This window comes from Buteo buteo, chromosome 5 (genome assembly GCF_964188355.1).
Source record: "Buteo buteo chromosome 5, bButBut1.hap1.1, whole genome shotgun sequence".
In the NCBI taxonomy this organism is placed as follows: domain Eukaryota; kingdom Metazoa; phylum Chordata; class Aves; order Accipitriformes; family Accipitridae; genus Buteo; species Buteo buteo.
The window spans coordinates 4100723-4121167 of NC_134175.1; the positions used below are offsets into that span (position 1 = coordinate 4100723).

Consider the following 20445-nt stretch of genomic DNA (forward strand, 5'->3'; position numbering starts at 1 on the left):
GTCTCTTCAGTTGCACCTGAAGCCAGATATCGGAAAGCAGCACGGGAGTATCCCATGGAGGTTTGACTCCAAAGGGAGAGTAGGAGGAAAACAAGCCCCTATTTTACCTGATGGTGTTAGGTCAGAACGGACTGCCCTACCACCACAGTGCAGTATGGCATTAAACCATATCCCCTGTGCTCTCCCAAAAGGGCTATGCAAAATTCATAACCCAGCAAAGCATCTCAGCATCTTGGCATACAGCAAGCCCGGCATGTTCACACTTATCTTCTACATGTAAATCTGTCAGTGAAGTCTCCCATTCTCGAGCACTGAAATTAGACATAGTATTTCCACTCATCATACATTTGATTTAAGCACGTGGCCGCCTCCAAAGCGGGTTTGGCTGCTCAGGAAATGAACTATGCACACAAACACAGCCCCTCTTTGCTGCCAAAAATGGGTGTCAGTTATGGGATACCCACATGATTTGGGCAGAAGGCTGCTATGTAAACTTTAAGTCGAATTCTATGACTAGCGTAGTAAAGGCTTGGGGCAGAGACTGCAGGGTAAGCCATCTGTCCGCCTTTCCTCAGAGGATGGTCTTGGATAAAGGACAAATCCTAAACCTGTCCCCTCTCCCTTTGAATCATTCATACCAGCGAAGGATTTGGCTCTCAGCCTATCACTAAAATTTCCAGCTGGTAAAATCCAGGTGTGAAGTAGCTGGGGAGGGAGGACCAGAGATTGGCACCTCTCTTTGTCATCCACAGAGAAGAACCAACGAAGAAAAGACCACGAGAGGCTGGAAGAGGCATCAGCTGCCACCCTGGGAAACGGTGAGTATTCCCACAGGGAACGGAGGACTTCAGACACCAGGGCCCTTTCCAGACGTCTCCAGCCAAGAACTAAAGTCACTTGGTAGCTCAGCAGAAGGCTGCTCCAGGCTGCAGGAGGAGAAAAACTCGGTAACGCTACCCGAGTGACTTACCCACAGCTATCCCAGCCTCCGCGCTGCCTACGCAGTTCTAGGAGCAACCGCATTGTCCAACAAGCGCTTTCAGGAGCAAAATCTGTTCTCGCCCAGTACCCAGCTGGTACAAGTACAATCCCCACCGATCTTGCTGTGAGTTCAGGACCTAATACCCCAAGGGCAGAGGCTCTCGCTGAGACAGTTTGGGTTTGTTTTCAAAACAAGCGTAAAAAAAAAAAAAAATCCCTTACAGGCTACGCACGGTGTGAATTTCCCCATTCAAATTCCAAATATTTGCTCACTCCAGAAATAACATTAACATTCAGCATGCTGGTTCCTCAACAAAGCGCTCCGCTTCCAGGCATGCCCCTGCCTGTGGTCCCAAGGTCTTTACCCAAGGAAGCCCCAGGTTTTGGGACCCCCCCTGATCCAGCAGGTATAGCCAAACCTCAGCCAAAATGTTGTGGGGGGGCAAGAAGGCAACTGCTAGTTTAGCACATGGCTTTAGCACATCCTACACTGAGGCAGAGGACAGGAAGCACAGCACAAGACCGAAACTGCTGGGGGAAAAAAAAAAAAAAAAAGAAAAAAGACAATTTTTGCCTGACAATTCTCAGTTTCCACAGAATGGGAGAGGCAGACCTAGTTTTATCAGGCCAGCGTGCATTTCAACACCCAGTTATACTCACCTGCGCTAGCAGGAAACTGGCAGCTGGGGCTCTTCCAAGTTGCCCAGAGGATTTACACCCATGTTCTCTTAATTAAAAAAAGGTGTAGCTAAGTCCCTCAAGCTGTTCTGAACACATCGGCCCCAAAGGCGTGCGAGGTTGTTATTTTCAGCTGCAGTTTTCAAATTTTCCAATTTAATTCTCTGAATCGAACTTATATTTGAATCAGCCTTTTCTACTTAAAGGGTATTGCACTGTTTGGACCACCATAAACACGAAGCTACACTTTAACCTCGGCCAGAGAAGGCCTTGACTACTAGTCTCAAAAGGTCTAAGAGTAGGAGAAATCTCTTTTGAACTCCCTCCATTCATGGAAGTTTACTGGCCTGTATATTACAAATGTTTTTGTTCTCATAAAGCAAGTTAAAATTAAATTGCAGGCCCACCTGCCAGACAGTTGGGGCATTAAAAATACATATCACCAGCCAGCACCGAAACTAGCCCAGCTGTTGTCTGACTGACAGGCTTCCTCCTGGAGCCGAAAAGTATTTGTTTAGCTGCTCTGCTATCATCCAGCGAAGCAGAACACACCCGAAGAAGAGACCAGAAAGGGAGAAAGCAGTCACTTTGCAAGACGTGAGAGAACGGCATTGAAACGAGGTTAGCGCAAAAGCCTCGGGATACCCTTGAGATACGAGGGAATGTAAACTACCAACACGCCGAAGCAACTTTCATCATCTGAATCCCTGCAGAGTGCCGCAGAGCAGCCCACACCCTCGGTCCGCCCGTGGAAGGGAGGAAGGAAGGGAGGAAGGAAGGAAGGAAAACCCAAGGCACGCTCCACATTACACTCCATGGCAAAGAGCCACAGCCGCTCGCACAACGATCCCATTGCATTTAACAACCGCAAACACGGCTTCAGACGCAACCCAGTTCCTGCCCTGGATCCGTTCCCTGCGATTCCAGCAGGCGGGATTGGTTTCTTCACACATGCACTTGCCTGCTGTGCCTCCCAGCCTGGCAAAGGGATCGTTTCGCGCTCCCTTCCCTGCTCCAGCACACCCTTCGCACATACAGCTGCTTTTGCAGTTCGTACCCCCTATAACCTTCACTACTTTACAAACTGCCCTTCTGACTAAATGTCATTTCACGCGGTTTGTAAGTAGCTACAACGTTCAACCAGAGGTGTCCAGCACCTTGAAATTACCACGCTCCCATACGGGCAAGCTAGTTATCAGCACGTGAAATGTGCTCGGCTAGAGACACGGCGAGGCAAATGAAGAGATAAGCGAGTAACTATTAACATAGCCTTGCTAACAAGGCAATACAAGATAAAAATCTAATAACATCACAAAATAACATACTGCTCGCAGCAGGGATAACCTCTCCCAGGCTGCAGTCAGCACCAAAAGCCTCTTCGGTAATCATATTAACAGTAATCATAGTAATCATATAAACGAAACTGCTAACACACCGTTTCCCAGTGCTGAAGCCAGCACAAGGAGAAAGTTATCATCACTCGTGTGCTGCAGAGGCACCTGAAGGGTAGTTTCCACCGGAGAATTTTGCACTTCTGCAGAGAATTCGCTAGTCTGTGGCTAACAAGCACCATTAATCACTATTCCCACCCTAATAGCACCCACACCTTCGTACGTGCTCTCTGACTGCTGCTAGCTCACATCTTCCTATAACGCAAGTGGAACCTTACCGTGCAATCTAAACTACACAGATGATCTTTCTGCCTTCTCCCCTTTGCTCTGTTCCCACTCAGAAATACCAGCTTTGTTAAAAATAGAAGCTAGATGTACACAGAACAGATATCCTACCTCACCATAACTGGTCAAAGCTCCTGACCCGGCAGAGTACGCAGAGAGATTCGTTAGTCCACAGAAACCACAGGGCAGCTCAAAACGCAGTAAGATTCGTAGGATATGGGAGGTGGGGAGAGCTTGCTCTAGGATGTGGAAGGCAGTTTGCTGCCCGATAGGGACGTTCCAGCCTCCAGCATCCTTCAGGAGGGTTGGCCAAGGTGGTGGAGCCTGGAAAGTTTCAAGCGAAGAAGTGACAGCTAGTTATTTACCCCAAAACAGCCCAGCTTATTCTGGAAGGGAGTAGGGGTGGAGAGAAGAAAAGGAAGTCATCTCGTTCTCTTATCGGTACAAAGCCAGCAGCTGTGAATTGAGTGTTGAGAAGGGGACTGGGGAGGGTAACCACCACGCACACATGGGACGTGACGACATCTGTCTGTCAGCTTATGGGCAGCCAAAGCTACAGAAAGAGAAAGAAACACGAATGGCTAACGGGCAAAGTTACACTCCATGGAGCTCCTGCAGCTCAACAGCACTTCCTACGAAATCTTCCTCCTCCGTGCAAAGCAGCAAGAGAGGGTTCCGCTCCAGACCTTCAGGGCTGAGCGACTCTGCCGAAACTCTCTCTGGGACGGGAGAGCACCGGCTCACGGACCCGGGCTCTGCTCCCGTCGCGGGGAGGACTGCCACGCTTCTTCGGGAGGAACCTGCAAGATACTCGGATGCCCCGAAACACCTTTGCGTCCCTGCTTGCTTTCTGGGTTTCCTCATTTCAGCTTAAAAAAGCAGTCCCTTCGTTTGGCTCCGACTCGGCTCCTTTGCCCTCCAAAGCAGGGTCCGTAACCCTTCACTCGTGCACCTTATCTCTCTGCTCTGCGAGCTCTTTGGGGAAACATATTGCCCTGCTCTCCATGTGAAGCGGCACGTACCGCTGGGCCCCAAAGACAACTGTACCTCAAGCAGAAGCGTTTCTGCACAGCCCTTCTGAGCTCACTTTTTTTTTTTGGACAGTTGACAGCAGCACGTAGACCACATAGCTGTAAGGCACCCAAGTTAGAGTCCGGTCCCCTTATTCAGGCATGGAGAGAAAGAGTCACATCCTGAGGGTGATGCAGAACGGAACCCAGTTCTCTCCCCTGACTAGACAGGGACACTCATCTCAGCCCCTCAACGCAGGTGCCTGAAGGTCGACAGCCCAGCGACCTCAACACGGCCACGTCTGGGCTTTAACGTGGAGAGGGAGAGAGAACATCTTTTACGAGATCGGGTGACATAACTGGAAAATGCGGACAAGCTTTCGGGCACACAGACCTTTCCTCAGGCTACCCCTGGGCAGAAAGAACTTGCGTTCTCAGTCCTGCAAGAAGCCAAACGGCTGCGGTGACAGAGGACAACTCCGCTCTTCCAAACAGAGCCCAAACCCGTCACCCATCTCCCTCTCTTGGCTCAGCAAGCTAGGGAGGAAGACCACAACACCCAGTCCTAGCAAACTTGGGATGGTTACAGCCCTGCAACCGCACGCCTGGCCAAATAGCTCGCTCCTGCCTAGTTCTTTAACATCCTTGCGTCACCAGCTTCCTAGAGCAGGAGCAACAAGAGCTCAGAAGGCTGTCCTCCGGTGGGCTGGCAAACAACTAAATATACATCAATCAAGGTATTAAATAGCCGGGAATGCGGCTGCCTCTGCAATCCTGAGTATTTAGTCCATTATCCCACAGACACTTAGCACAATTATGGTTGCTTTGCGGCTAGCCTTTAATGTGCCAACGGAGCAGCTGAGGCGCAGAGGAGATTAGAGATCAGCAACAGTCTCGACCGCAGAGCAAAGCCGAGCGCTCTGGAAGCCCCGTTTCGCTGCAGCGAGCTCAGAAATGCCAGGCAGGATTGGGGACAGCCCCCGCAGGGCTGAGCTGGTCCTGAAGAAGGGGAGTGGGAGGTGGAGAGCCCAGAGTTTGGTCCACTTTGAGGGTTTGTTTTCTATCCAAGCAGCTCCTAGAACAAGAGCCGGGCTTCTCATCCTGCTAAAGGAAGAAGAGTAGCTCTTACGCTCCAGAAGGATGCTCACTTCCAAGTGAATAGGAAAAGCTGACAACCCTGGAGGGAGACTCAGAGCAACTCAGGGGCGTAATTCCTGCTAATGGAGAAGATCCAGGCAGCCCTCCAGTGGTGTCAAGCTTCCCCATTTGCTCCCGGGGTGCCCGATACAGCTGGTGGGAACAGCCCTCAATAATGCATCCCATGGAGGCTTCAGAACGCTGCAGCTGGGGCAGCGAGGTGCTACGGATGAAATGTTTTGCCCCAGGACATGCAAGGGGTCAGTGGCAGAGCAACAGCAGCACTCCCACCTTCCCTTACTTCGCTCCGATCAATACCTCCTCTGCACGCTCCGCTGGGGTGTCCAGACTAGAGGCAGAGCTTCAATGTTTTCTAGGTTAACTGCTGTAAGACATCTGTTCAGCCAGAACCTGTCATCCGTACTTTCTCACACCAGCATTGTAACATCCATGACAATGTCACCGTCCTGAACATATGCCGTCCTCTACAGCAGCCACCAAATGGCATCCCAAATAAGCAATGTTCCTGCCGTAGTTTTCCAGCGGATTTGGTGAGATTCCAGCGTTCAGAAACAACCAACTTTTGCTCCATCTTGGAGTTGAAGGCAGGCAGCGCACGCTGCAGAGGTGTCAGAGAGAAATATCAGAAGCCATCTCCAGCAGGTACGCTGATATTCCAGCTTTACACAGCTGGAGCCTGGAAGGAAAAGTGCTACTACACACAGAGAAAGTGCTACAGAAGAGCACTGGAGATGCTCACTCGGCCGTGAGGCATACATGCATCAGAACTACCTGCAACAGCCAGGCCGACAGCTTCCCAGCTTTCTCCCTTGCCTACACACAAACCCAAACAGTTTTCAACACGAGGGACAGCCCACAGGGCTGACTTTGGACAAGGGCAATTCCTTGTGGTTCTGCTCAGTCCAAGCAGGATCAGCTAAATCACCCAAGGGACCTCTGCGCAGCCAGAGCCCCCACCCTGAGCGCGCTACCGCCTGCTCTGCAAATCCACGCTCCGTCTCATCCCACGTCGCTGCTCCCGGCGGGAGAACAGATGCTCCCGTGCAAACTGCCTGCCCTCGGTTCATACGCTAGTGAAGGCTTTTAAGCTCCCACGGACCCCAGATGGCCTTAAAAAGTATCCGAGGGGCTTAGAGTGGCCATTCTGCACAAGGCTGTGCTGGCTCCGAGCTCCCGGCTTTGCTTTTTCATCCTTTCGCCGTTTCTCCGGGTCATTCCCTAAGCCCAGCAATGTTGCTTTTAGTAATATACAAGTCCTGGAAAATCAATCCTAAACCATGGCTCATGGCCAACCCTCCACGGTACTTCTAGACCAAGGAGGGCTCAGTGGCCTCTTTTTCAGGGATATTTCTTCATCTCTTCTCATAGAAACCAATGCTGCGCTAGCAAGAAAAGGAGTCTACACAGCAATGAAGCCTCAAAAAACTTCTGTCTTTGGGAAGCGTATTGCTTGGAACTGCACTTGAGCTCTCTTCTTATCCCTAGAATACAAGCAGAAGATGGATTTTCTACTGAGGTCACCCTAACAGCCAACAGGCAAACTCTTCCAAAGACGCTCAGCAAAATACCCAAGGAATGATCTCTCTGTCATCATTCCGAGGCTGAAAGCAACACTGAAAAACAAGCCACGTTGCGCTAAGGAAGAGCTAAACTGGAATCTGACAATCAAGGGCATCAGCGATTTCACAACTAGAACAGGACTTTCCTTCGTTTACTGCCAGCACTTCCGTGCGAACCTGTGCTTTAAAATACACACCAGTTTCCTATTTAACACTCATACACTTTTCCTCTGCTCACGCAGGCAGACAGCACTACCCGCCAGTGGTCAGACATCAGAGATGCCAGAGATAACAGCTGCAATGATACAGCAAAAAGGGGGAAAAAAAAGTAGGTTACAGCGTGCTGGCCCTCTGTGGAACTGTGTTTTCTCTTTCCACCATACGTACGTCCTAACGGGTTTAGATACGCCGCCCACAGAGCTCTTCCGTCATTATGGCCTTGGAGCTCAGCACTACAAGCAAACTAACAGGGGACTAAAACTTTTGTCTCGTGAAATTCAGCAATGTCCAAACCACAGAGACCAGACTTTGATTCCCTTCTTTTGTGAACAGCGTACACGATTGCAAAGCCTACGTGTTGCATTCTTTTGCTGCGGGGTTGAATGAGCCAACCCTCCAGCAGCGCTGGGGAAGTGACCGTGCAAGATATCCATCGCAGGGCTTGCAGGAGAATGCTGAGCAAGGAGACGTCAGGCTCGCTGAGTTCAAGTCTCCTGTCTACTTGGCACTGGAGAAAAAAATAATATCTCTAATTGGGCCTTCAAGACACTGTGCTTAAGTATAACCCCCAGGACATTTATCATTTGAAGGCTAGGGCCAACTGTTTGCATGAGATCCCGCGCTGTTTTCCTCAAGCTCTTTCCTCTATGCTTTGTTAACATGCTTCGTTATTGCAGCAAGGATTCTTCGTTATTGCAGCAAGGATTCTTCATGGAGTTCAGACTACATCTCAGCTTTCTCACGTAGTCAGTACCTGACAGCCTGGTGCTTTCCACTGCTTTTTAGCCATCCCTTCCTGCAGAAACCTGTTCAGTGTTCCCTTCTCCCCAACACACTTGCCAGAACCCTCTGCCATGAGCCAAGTAAACCTGCAGCAACTGAGGCAAGAGCCTTCTTCTGGGATAAATATTTGTATGAGCCGAAGAGGAGAGGAGAAATGGCTGTCTGCCTTTGCATTAGACAGAGTTGCTGCCCAAATACCCATGCAAGAAGTACGAGTGACAAGAGGTGGGAAGACTGCCCTGGCTGATGCCCCAGTGCCTACTGCAGGAGGTTTAAGGTTTGGGGAAGTCCGTTCAAATCCCAGAGATGCGCTGTATCCCTCTTCTTCCAGAGGTCAGGAGGGACACCAAAACCAGCCGGTTTCAACCTAGTCAAACACTTCAAAAGCACGCCTTCCTCACTACGTTGCACTTCTTGAAGTACGCTAGTTCCTCTTTGCTTTGACCGTCGAGATGACAACACCGAAAGTTTCCACTGCTTTAAAGCTACAGCAGCAACAAATACTGACACCCCCGCTCCCCCAGCCCTCCCCGGAGTAGGACTGAAACTCTCATTTGAGACACAGATGACAGCGGGCGGTGGGTTGGTTCAACTCCGCGAGCAAACGGGCATTGCTCACTGCAGCACATCCTTCCCTTGCACGGGTCGGAATAAGCCCCGGCTAAAGACATGCCAAGGAGCAGGAACCGCAGTGGGTATGGCAGGTTCCGACCAAAGGGCAAGGAAGAGGTTTGCCATGCACGTGCAGCTGCACCTACCTGCCGTCTTTGCCAAAACAACCCCCAGGACCATCCTGAGCCCTGTCTTCTAGGGAAAGGCTAGAGAGAAGGAAGTCAACGCGAAGCCTGGCAAGGCACAGGTACAGCAGCTGCCCACAGGGCAGCGGTTCCACCTCAGGGCCCAATGGAAGCCCCTGGCCAAAGCGCCAGCCATGGTTGTTTTAAGTTCCTTTGCTCCATCTGGTGGTTAGAAAGTTTTTAAAGCTGCGTGGAGCAAACACGCCCTGCTCCCTTGCATGGCCCGCTCATCTTCTGGGCTATCTGGCCGGAGAGGTTGAAGAGAAGCTTGGGACGAGGCACTTTTTGGTAAGTGCAGGGCGGCGCTTTGGAAGAGCAGAAGGCAGCTGAATGCTGGTGTGAGGGGGAAATCCCCCCCGACGTTGGCCGAGCAGGGTCGTTTGAGTATGAGAACCCGAAGAGTCAGTCGAGCTCCCACGCGCAAACGGCAAGGGTGGCCACTTTCTGCAGCAGCGGTCCTCGGGCAGAGAAACGTTCCGAGAGCAAGTAAAGCGGCAGCGGTAGGGCCAGAGGTGCTGTGCGGTCCAGCACCTGACAGCATCCCAGAGAGGGAATCGTTTGGCTCCTACCTTTCACGTTGGATGCTGGGAGCAGGAAAATGCTTATTTAAGCATTCAGACCTGGGCTATGGGAAAACAAATGCGCTCCACTCAGCCAGGAGTAAAACGACTTAGTGTTAGGATGATGCCAAGGGCAGAAAAGCCCCGATCCATCCTCCCAGGCGCAGAGGAAAACCAAAACCAGTCCCCAAGGCAACGGAGACAGCGGAGGAGCCCAGGAGCTCTCACCATTAACCAAGCCCTTCCTCCTCCACCAGGTTCCTCTCCAAGTACGGCAACAAGAGAAATAAATAAATAAGGCAGTAAGGAAGCAAGGCAAGAGCAGAGCCTTATGCTACAGCATCTTGGCTTCCCCAGGCTCCCTCCCACTTGGCACTGGGACCGGCAGGAGGAGAGGAGACTCCTGCTGTGTCGCCCCTACCCTGACACGCCACCTTTGCCTGCCGCAATCTGCCCGAGCCCACAGCATCACGTGCGTTCTTGCTGAGTCCAGAAATCCTCAGCTTTCAGGATTATATAACCCGACGAGCTAATTAAAAATGAGGGGGTTTATTTTGGACCCGGGCAGGGTGACAAGACAAAAATATAGCCCATAGCAGGCCCACGTCCCCTTTGAAGAGTCGCCAAGGCTATTTTTTACCTAGATACATCATGAAGAATTGGAGAGAAAAAAAATACCACAGCTATATTTAGAATTTAATCAGTGGCAGGGCTCGTTACACTTCTTAGAGAAGAGACTGATGGAAATATTTCAGGAGGGTGGGAGGAAGGGGGCGAACAAACAAACAAACAAACAAACTACCTCCCCAAAAACCAAACCCAGGACAAACATAGCCCTAGCAACTACCTTACATGGTAGGGATGCTGCTAAGGGTGTGAAGGGGGATTTTTGTTGTTGTTGTTGTTTTGAAATTTCAACTTTGTCACCTTCCCACCCTCTTGAAATCCCCAAGGCCAAACAACATGTCCCGAGGGTTGGGCTCTCCTCTGCCTAATGTCAAGTATTCATCGTTAGCCCAGCTCCGGAGCCTGTTCAAGCTGTCCGTTTCCCTGTCACACGTGCCCAGCGTGACCAGCTGCAGAAGGGAATGGCAAGCTGCAGCAAACCATGGCCGGAGGAACTACCGCAGTCCTAGCCCGTGAGCAACCTCGCGGTTACCCTGGAGGTAGCATCTAGCAGTCAGCCCCAGCACAACGGCTGGCGATATTGCTAATTGCTTGCTCTCCTGTCACTGCGAGCAGGTCTTCCCTGACTAGAATCACTCCATTTTTAAAAATCCTTCAAAAGCTCGCTGGAACAGAGCTGGGGAAGTTGCATGTTCCAATCTCCTGCCTGTGTCCTATTCGTATTTTTAAGGCAGGTCTTTTAGCATTGTTTTATCAACCCAACCGCTGCCTTTTTACACCCTCTTGGCACTCACAGCGCCCATCTCCTCAACCCCATCTCCGTGTCAAGCCAGAGAGCCCGAGCTGCTCAACCCTGCTGCCCTCCCTTATCCGCTCTGAATATCAGAAGCGAGCTGCAGCCCAGAAAGCGAGGAAGAAAGAAATGGGATTTTTCGATGCAGGGTGGGAAAAGGGACCAAAGACCCTCGTTGGCATGGCTGTGCCACCCTGGAGGGAGCACGGGGTGATGTCTGCTTGGTGATGCTGCAAAGCCTGTCCTCCGTCAGCTCCTCTCTCCCTTGGCTGGATTAAAATAGCCAGGGCCGGGGAGAGACAGTTCCCTTGAAAGCTAACGGGTACGTTCAGTCTGACCAAAAAGGGAACTTGCAAAACGTATCGTTTGGCAGGGCCGGGAGGGGAAAGCCGCGTTGGCTTAGGCACCGCAGATACGACCTGCAGTTTTGCAGCCCGATTCTCGGTTTCGACAGAACTGGGAAGCAGCCCGGTGTAGAAGCAAGCTGGAGCCCAGTGGGATGGGGGAGCTTGGCCAGGTATGGAGAAGGGGTCTCTGGCCCAGCTGCCTCCCCCCAGCAGATGGGGAACAGCCTCCCTCCTCCTGCCGACTCCGGACAGCTGGGTCTCCGCTCTCACACAGCTCTCCTCCAGCCCAGGACGGAATGGCAGATTTCTTGTTTAGCATCTGCTCGCCACAGCTGCTCACAAGGAGAAGCTTCTTCCTATCTAGCTGTTCTGGTGCGGGCTATTGCAAGCCTGAAATTTATTTAAGTGAAAAAAAAAATAATCTCTTTTGTAGCCCCCACAGGACATTAGCAGACAGCTAAACAGAGTCACGGCACCGTCCAGATGAATCTAATGACTGTACATTGGGATGGGAGGAATTTCCAGACCTTATTATCCTACGGTCACAGGCGGGTCCTTGCCCAGCTGGGTAAGAAAAAGGAAAGGATTGGGTTGCACGAAAGGCCCTTGTGCCATCAACAGCACGGATACCTTCTCCCCCAGATACTACAAAAGGTGATGCCAAGGCATGAAGATTTCATGGACCGTAGGAGGAAAATGAGAACTCAGCCTGCCTCAGCACGGCAGCGGAGGCTACTGCCAAAGATGCTGGAAACCCGCACAGCAACCTCATCTCCGCGCACGAGAGGACCCACGTGGAGGTGCACGCCGAGACCTTGAGCCTGCATTTGGCCTGTGCCTTTCCCTGCCGTTGCTGCTTTTTCTCCCAGGTCAGCGAGCGGTCCCACGTCTGTGCTCGCATTTTCCTTGGAAAGATCAAGAGACGCCGGGCACAGCAAGTACAGGCTGGGAACGACCCCCACCAGCTTTGGGCACAGGAAACCTTGAGTAGATACTTGCTCAGAGACAGGATCTTCACCTGATAACCTAATCAGGACACTTGCAGCGAACACCAGCCCAGCTAGAAAACAGCTCACCCTCTCCTCCCCCAGTCCTTCTTTTGCCACCAAGAAGCTGCAACGAGCAAGATAAGCTTAATCGCTCCTTGCCGCGAGAGGCTTCCCCAGCCCTATCCTCCGCGCGAGGGGGGCTGCAGGGACCGCTGCTGTGATTTGCCCTGGGCACGCACGCTCCTGCCCGCAGCCACGGCACGGGTGCTGGGTGACCTCCTCCTCGAGGCGCTTGTTCGGGTGCCTGCTCACTGCCCCCGGTGATGGAGGCAAACCAAAACTCCTCTGTCTCCCAGGCAGGGGTCCACGGAAGCCCCGTGGCAGATCGAGGGGCCGAACAAGGTTTCCAGGTGGAAACATCTGGGACTTGATGCACAAAGTCTCCTCCAAGGTACAGCCCCCCCCGGTCCTCCCGAGACCCGAAAACCTGATGCTCACAGTTACGCACTCCTGCACCGCTTGACGGATGCTTTTACTAGAGCTGGATCACAGCAACGTTCTTTCCACGCGGGATCTGCCTGGGAGACCTGCGACAGCCACAGCATCTGCTACAGGAGAGCAGCAGCTCAGAAAGCCCAGGAGGAGATGCTGAAGCGTACATCTCCCCCAAATACGTCCCTCAGCCACCGCAAGCAGGCGGAGGTCTTTGGAGAGCGCTATTGATACAAGCAGCAGCGTGAGCTACTTGCAGAAAAAAAATGCATATACAGGAAGCACACAGTTCCTGATTTCCAGCTTGGTTTAATGCGAAGAATTTCCTTCTTCCCTTCAGACTCACGCAGGAAGCCTGCAAACAGGCCAACCCCGTAATGTGATTAAGCCCCATCCTACGCACATTTCCTGGAACATGCAATTGGACTGCAGGAGCCACTTTCCATCCCTCCCCACCACTCGCATCCTAAGGTAGCAAGTGCAGCCCTGCCCGAGCCGCTGCTTTTGGTCAAGGCAGTGAAAAAGCAACAGAATAAACCCGTTCCTACGGCAGAAAAAGGATTAATCAACGCTTCAAGAACTGCAGCCTTAGGAGTACCTCTCCCCCCAACACACCCCAGAGGATATGGGCCTGTTTTTAGCTTGGAAATAGGTATTAGCTTTGTTCATCTCTCAGGGCAGGGATGGAAAGCCAAATGTCACCATTTGGGAAATAAGTTTTCAGTGAGCCATTTGGGAATCCAAGGGCATCTACACTGCAAGGGTGGGAGGGTGAACACCACAAAGACACTATGGAGATAGGTGATGAATAGATGATAGGTACTAAATCAGCGACCCAGCTGGGAACAGAAAAGCTCTCGGCTCCGGGTTCCCCACTCATAGGGCTCTCCTTAAGAGGGACCAGGCTGCTGGGTTGCTCACGAAGTGACTGGCACCAGGGATAAAGGAGCCCTTTGGCTAGGCCAGTCCTTTCCAAATTGAGAAATAAGTCAAAGCCCCCACTACAGAATACAAACTTGCCCTCCAGCTACCTGAAATGGCATCAGTGAGAGATCCAGCACGTAGCGGTCAACATGAAAAGCTGTCCCCTGGGGAAAAGCTCCGCCAAAGCAGGGTTCGCCTTGCTGAGCAGAGGGAAACACCAATGCCCACCTTTTTGCACACCAAGAAGCATCTCCAGCTGGGGCTCTGGGGCTGACGCCCGAGCCAAATTTTCTGCGACGGCGCCAGCGGCACCGAGCCCCGTTCCCCTTTCCGAGGAGCGGCGGCTCCCAGCCGCAGAGCCACAGGCACCCTTCTGCCGGGACCCCACCGCACGCCTCAGCCAGCTCAGCCCCTCCTTGGGGGGGGGAGAAGGATTTTGCTGGGGGCAGGGGAAGGAGGCGAGCAGCTCAGGTGCTGGGAGCACTGGGAACAGCTTTCCCCACGCCTGCTGGCTTGCTCGCAGCGGTCACGCAGCTCCGTGCCGAGCGAAACCCGCACCCGGACACCTGGGAGAATCCAGCTGGCTACCGCTGCTCCGCTGGCATGAGCTCTCCGCTGGAGCACAAAGCTCCGATTCATTCATTCAGGTGCCTCGGAGGCTCCGGAGAAGAATTATCTCCTAGAAACCCGATGAATTTAAACCCTGCTGGAAGCGGCAGCGAGCGGCTCCAGTACCACCCAGCCACAAAGGAAAATCGCCCTCAATATAGCTTTGGCAGTATGAGCTGGAAGACCGGCTTCCTCTTCGGTGAGCTTTGCCTTACCCTGCCGCTGCAGACGGCGAGGAATTCTCCTTGGCAGCCCGCAAAAGAGATACAGCTGCATCCGAGAAATGTGTTCCAGGGCCGAGAGCGCTTCATTTGTCTTGGGACCATAACGAGAGCAGCTCGCTCTGCCTTGGGGGAAACCATAGCATACTGGAAAATCACTGAGGGCCTGATCCAAAAACCTCTCTGAGGCAAGGCTTGTTTCCTCTCTTTGAGCTAGGGCATTAACCATTCTTATTCCCTCGCTGGAAAAGGGGAGAGAACAGCGTATTTATGCATTTCGTGATGTGCAGCAAGGAACTCGCCCTATCTGGAAACAAACAGTAGGCTGGGGACTTGGAATTGAAGCGTAATTTAAGTTGCTGCCGATGTTCTCATCCTCATTTACCAGAGTAAAGCCTGGTGAAAAAGCACGTCTGCTCCTTTCACTGCATTTCCCATCTCTCACCTCCCCACCTGTCCAGGCAGACTGTGTCTAGGCAGTCTCAGCACACATTTGCAAGTCCCCGCACAAAAGCCTTTGGGCTTTGATTCTCCCCGTACTCCTCCAAACAGCCTGTGTCCAAAGACATCTTCATACAGCCTGGCCAGAGAGAGAAAACCAGGGAAAATGGGAGCCGAGGTTCAGGTGCAGCAACGGCAAAGGAGGGAAGCAAAAGGCACCAGCTGCCTTGCCGGGAAGGGCTCGCGAAGCCCGCTTATGTGAGCGAGCCACCGCGAAGAAAGCCAGGGTCTAAATTCAAGCTGCTGCTGTGACCGGTCTCCAGCTGCCCAGGCTGATCGACCCTTTTCGTGCTGGAGCTGAGCACGAGTCAGCTCCAGAGCCAAGCGCTGAAGTGCTGCCTCAAGAGATGGAAATGAACAGCTCGCCAAAAATTGCCAGAAAACATATTTCTGAGCTTGCCACTCGGGGCCTGCACTTCAGAGACACGGTGGTCATGGGCTCGAGCACGTTCCTGCCAGCGAGATCCGCAATCACCCTGCTTCCAGCCACCATTCCCCTAAGCTCTGCCCCGCGATGTGTTGCTGATGAATATCCAAGACGCCGAAACACTGACCTGGTTTTGCTTCCTGGACCAGAAATTACCACCTCCCCACCACCACCCAAGTTGCCAAAGTAAGCAGCTATTGCAAATACTCAAGGTTAATATTTACATTTGGATTCGGCGCAGGAACCGTGTGTTTTCTCACTGGTGAAGGGGGTGGGAAAGCTGGGACCGCAGGCTGCTCAGCTGGTCAGGGCACCGGCATTATGTTGCCTGTCACTGCAGCAGATGCTTAAGGCTGGACAGCAAGCAAGGGTTCAGGATACAGCTGGATGCATTTGATGCCCCAGATGCCCAGCAATGTGGCCTGCACAAGCACGGCGAACCAGCTTGGAGAAAGCGCACGCAGGACTTTTTGGCTAATCCTGATTTATCAGCCATGCTGGAACAGCCACTGCTTCCCACCCCGGCGGCTGCAGCAGCCCTGCTTACGCTCGTTCGTAATTACAAGCAATCCGAGACTTCAAAGGGAACCACCCACAATGTGCCATAAAATCAGTGTGGACAAAGTAATTCAGCTAAGCAGTAAACTAGATTTTTAAAAGGTTCATCTGAATGGAGGGAAAAAGTTGTTAAACAAATGCACTCAGCTCTGGAAATGGGATGCCACTCAGCAGCTCTTTGTCGAGTCTGCTACAGAAATGGAAAAATTTCACCGAAGTACCAATCCCCCCGATACCATCGGCCTGCTCGTTCATTGCCCCAAAAACTGGAAACTTGGGGCCTTCGGTCTCAGCGTTCCCTTCCCGGGGCAGTTTCACCCTTTTACGGGGCTGTAAGCTGCCTGCCACGCCACGTGTAACTCTCCGGGACAGGAGATGTGCAAACCTGCAAGGCAGCACCTCTCCAGCCCACTTTGAGTGTGTGTGGGGGAGATCAGTAGCCAAAGGGGGTTTTGCACAATCACTGCTGCTGACTAACACACCCAGGCCCATTATAGCCCTGGAGCCGACAGCACTGTTTCACCAATTCCACAGCCTTGGAGCCAAGAAGGAAGGTTTCTCCCACAAAAGCACAGGCTGGAAAGAAGAGAAACTGCTCCGCACCGGGACCTGCTTCACCAGCGGTAGCAACGCTCGAAGCACCAGAACCACAGCGCAAGGAGCAATGAGGGAAAGGGCCTCCATAACCTACCACACACAGGCACCGATTCTGCAACGGTACTGCTCAGCACTCAATCCAGCAGAATTGGGGCAACTTTTGGAGAGAGAATCAGGCTCCAGAAGCTGGCATTTACTTGTTTCCTCCAGACCTTCCCTTCCTCCCAGCCATAGCATCCCAGGAAATGTGGCTGTAAACAAAAAGCCTGCCCTGCAGACAGGGGCAATACACAAACCGGCTGTCACCTACCAAGTGCTCCAGACAGCGTGCAACTCCTTTCTAGGAAAAGAAACAGGGTATTTGGGATCTGCAAGCCACAGGTCAGCAGTGGGGATGTGAGGTTTATCCACCAAGATCTCTACGTCACAGCAAAAGGCTTCTAATTGCACCTGAGCAGACGTAAGCACCAAAGCAGGGAAGGGACAGCAGTTACTCTTAGACTCCCCGGCTCTTGCAGTTCCAGAAGAACCATGATTTCCCTGTCCTTGCTGGGGGGTGGCATGTCCCTGACCTCCAAACCTTTCCTGCAATTGAGAGGTCACATGCCAGTAAAGCTGGGAGACAGAAAGAAATGGTCATTCTTTCGGCAAGCCGGTTTTGAGAAATAACACAATAAGGTCCTGGCAGCAGCTTGGAGCTCAGTATTTGCACCAGGTTTATGGTTTAGGCTGACGGCAACAAACTCGGTTTATTTCTGCACCAGAGCTCGAGTCTCCCTTATGTCACCACACACACACTGACACGTGGCCGCTGCTTTCCAGGCTGGCCCCTGCGCTCTCTAGCACGGCCTTTCCGAAGGCCATAACCAATGTGACCACCAGCCCTCGATATCTCTCCCCACAGCACAGCGTGGCCACTGGGAGAGCTTAGTCAAACACCCAGAAGGACGTTTATTTCTCCTTCCACGTGCCTGCCTTGAAAAGAAGCGGCAGGTCGTGCACGCTCCAAACCCCAGTGACAGTCCACGATCACACTTGTACCCACACCAGCCCCCGGGATTTCCGGCTGGTGACAGCCTCGCGGCAGCCCACTGATGCAAAGCGAACGTGCAGCCACGGCGGTGGTCCTTCAAGAGAGGAACCAGCACCTTGGTTGGGATGGAGCTACTGAGAAATCACTTCCAGCCGATCCCCCTGCTTCGCAGTACCCTCTTGCAGCACAACAGGCCAACTGTACGCTGGCTTTTAGCGGCTCCACATCACCAGTCTTTGTAAATCAGCCCGTAAGCCCATTAATGCCAAAGTGCCCTTAATTCCAAGGGTCCCCATGCAAGCCTGAACGACCTGCAAGAAAAGATGCAGGTACGATGCTGACAGTACACAAAGGATCCACTGTTTAGTGCTTCGGTTGGGCCTCGCAGTGATCATCCCTCACGAGGGACCACTTGAGCCTCTCAACACTCCCCCAGCACAGGTCGTGATCTCAGTAGATCCTCCTGGGCAGAACGAGGCCACGCTTTGGGCCAGAGGGAGAACAGCATCAGCCAGGGTTCAGGCAGAAGAAAAAGATGCCGTACAAATCTGGTAGGCACCTTACATGGTGCTAGGCAAGAGAAGAAAGGCTGGGGCCAAGCCATCTCGCCACAACGTGGGGAAAAAGGACCTGAGCAGTGTTACAGAACCAGGAGCAGCAAATCCAGCAGCCCAGCGCGCAGGTGGAAAGGATGAAGGCAACAGATTCTGGGAGCAATCAATCCCCAGCACAAAGACCGACCCACACGGCTCCGACCCCTTCTCAGCAGCAGTACTACTAGCTAGCCAGGTTTCTCAGGGCTCCTGCAAGGGCTGAGCTGGCAGCAGCATTACAACCATTTTGCTGTCTCTAGCAGTCTGCTGCCCTAGCAGGGTGGGGCTAGCAAGGTACAGGCGGTGTAGACAAATATTGACTTGCCTGTGGGCACAGAGAGCACTACCAGCGCCGAGAATGAAATCCAGGGGCCCCGAGTCCCAGCCCTCTGCTTTTTTGCTCCATCACCCATCAGCAAGCATGTTTCATAAGTTAACGTGGCACCACCCAGATGAACGCTGCCTCTTCCTAAACTTCTTCTTTGAACCAGACACTCACAAAACGCGGCTCAGCACTTGTGCAGGAAAGACAGCCAGCACCGGATGGCAGGGAAAGACCCAAAAAACCGTAAAACCAACCAAGTCCCTGAATCCTGGCATTGCAGGAACGCGCGTGAGGAGAAGATGGATTACTACCTGTTCAAGAGATGGTTGCAGTAACCCCACTCGTGACCTGCCCGTGTTGGGTCCTGTACCAACACCAAACAAGCACTCCCTGTCCTGTAACCGATCCCATTTCTCAGCTTGAAGTGACCGTCAGCTGTACGGCTGCTCCCCAGCCACCACCCTCCTCCGGGTTTTTCAAAACACGCTTGACTTCTAACAGCAACAAACGCTTTTTCAGGTCACCTTAAGGCCGTCACCGTGAAAGGACAGACAAGAACGAAGAGCCCCCGGACCAGCTCTTAAGAAACCGGAGGGGAAGCTCGGCGTGTGACCCGGCTGCCAAGGAGGCACAGAAAGAGCCTGTCCGCTGGACGGCAATTTCCCCCTTCTGAAGCCATGGCAGAGAAGGAGGAACGGAGAAGGGACGATGCCCCCAAGTCACACGAGCTCCTGCCCCGCCACCGAGAAAAAGAGCCTGAAGCTCCAAAACGGCTTCTTCGGGAGAAGCCGGGGGAGGCACCGCCGACACACCAGATGCACCAAAGTATCTTTTTTTCCCAGCTCGCAGCCCACAAGGATGATTTCGAGGCAGTTTTCAAGCTGGGTCCCGTTTCGCCGTCCCCTCTTCGGTACCTCCAGCACCGCTTACAGACCCTGCTAAGACAAGATGCTCCCGGGTCCCAGGCTTCTCCCGCAGGCACGGAGCACTCTTTCCCCCAAAGGGGGGCGACCCGAAAGACCCCTCGGGCCCGGGACCAAAGGAGCAGAGCCGGCAGCCGGTGTCCAGCCGGGGCTGCCGCTTCACCGCAACCACCGAATCCCGAATAACCCCGAACCTACCCCCGCCTCCGACCCGGCCAGGGGGCACAGCCGGGCGGGCGCAGCCTCTCCCGGGGGGAACGGGGCGGATCCGAACCGCTCCCGGTCCGCGGTGCCGGTGTGGTCCCGGTAGCCGGGGGTGTTCCCGGGGGTCCGGTTCGGTCGGCGTTCAGCCCTTACCTGCGGGAGGTCATGACTCCGCGGAGCTCGGTCCCAACGCCAATCCCCCGCTCCCGGTCCCGGTCCCGCTCCCGGTCCCGGTCCCGCACCGACTGCCCGCACCGCCGCCGCCGCCCCGGCGGGGCGTCTAAGGCTCCGCGCCGGCGGGGAAACCCCTCCCTGTGACGCGGGGGAATCCCCGCCCCTCCGCCCCGCCCCTCCGCCCCGCCCCGGCGGGGAACCAGCGCCCCGCCGCTCGCCGGGGCTCGGGGACCGGCTCCCGTTCGCCCGGACACCGGCACCCACCTGCTCCCTTCCCACCGCGGCGGCAGGCTGCCCTCCTCCTCCTCCTCCTCCTCCTCCTCTTCCCCTTCCTCCTCTTCCTCCTCTTCCTCGCCCTGCTCTGCCCCTTCAAAGGACCAGGCGCCCCAGTAAAGGCACAGCTTCCCCTCTCCGCCTCCTCCCTGGAGCCGTTCCTCCTCTTCCTCCTCTTCCTCCTCTTCCTCCTCTTCCTCCTCTTCCTCCTCTTCCTCCTCTTCCTCCCCTTCCTCCTCTTCCTCGCCCTGCTCTGCCCCTTCAAAGGACCAGACGCCCCAGTAAAGGCACAGCTTCCCCTCTCCGCCTCCTCCCTGGAGCCGTTCCTCCTCTTCCTCCTCTTCCTCCTCTTCCTCCTCTTCCTCCTCTTCCTCCTCTTCCTCCTCCTCCTCCCCTTCCTCCTCTTCCTCGCCC

At 53.6% G+C, this 20445-nt stretch overlaps 1 protein-coding gene across 1 annotated transcript in view; it reads right to left on the reverse strand.

The window, feature by feature from the left end:
- The window catches only part of LOC142030861 (tyrosine-protein phosphatase non-receptor type 11-like), a 56483-nt gene extending 36632 nt beyond the window's left edge, over positions 1-19851 (reverse strand). The window contains exon 1 of the mRNA XM_075027282.1: positions 19738-19851. Coding sequence (XP_074883383.1) covers positions 19738-19751 — 14 coding nt within the window. The 5' untranslated portion in view covers positions 19752-19851. The remainder of the gene's footprint in view (positions 1-19737) is intronic.
- Positions 19852-20445: the final 594 nt, after the last annotated feature.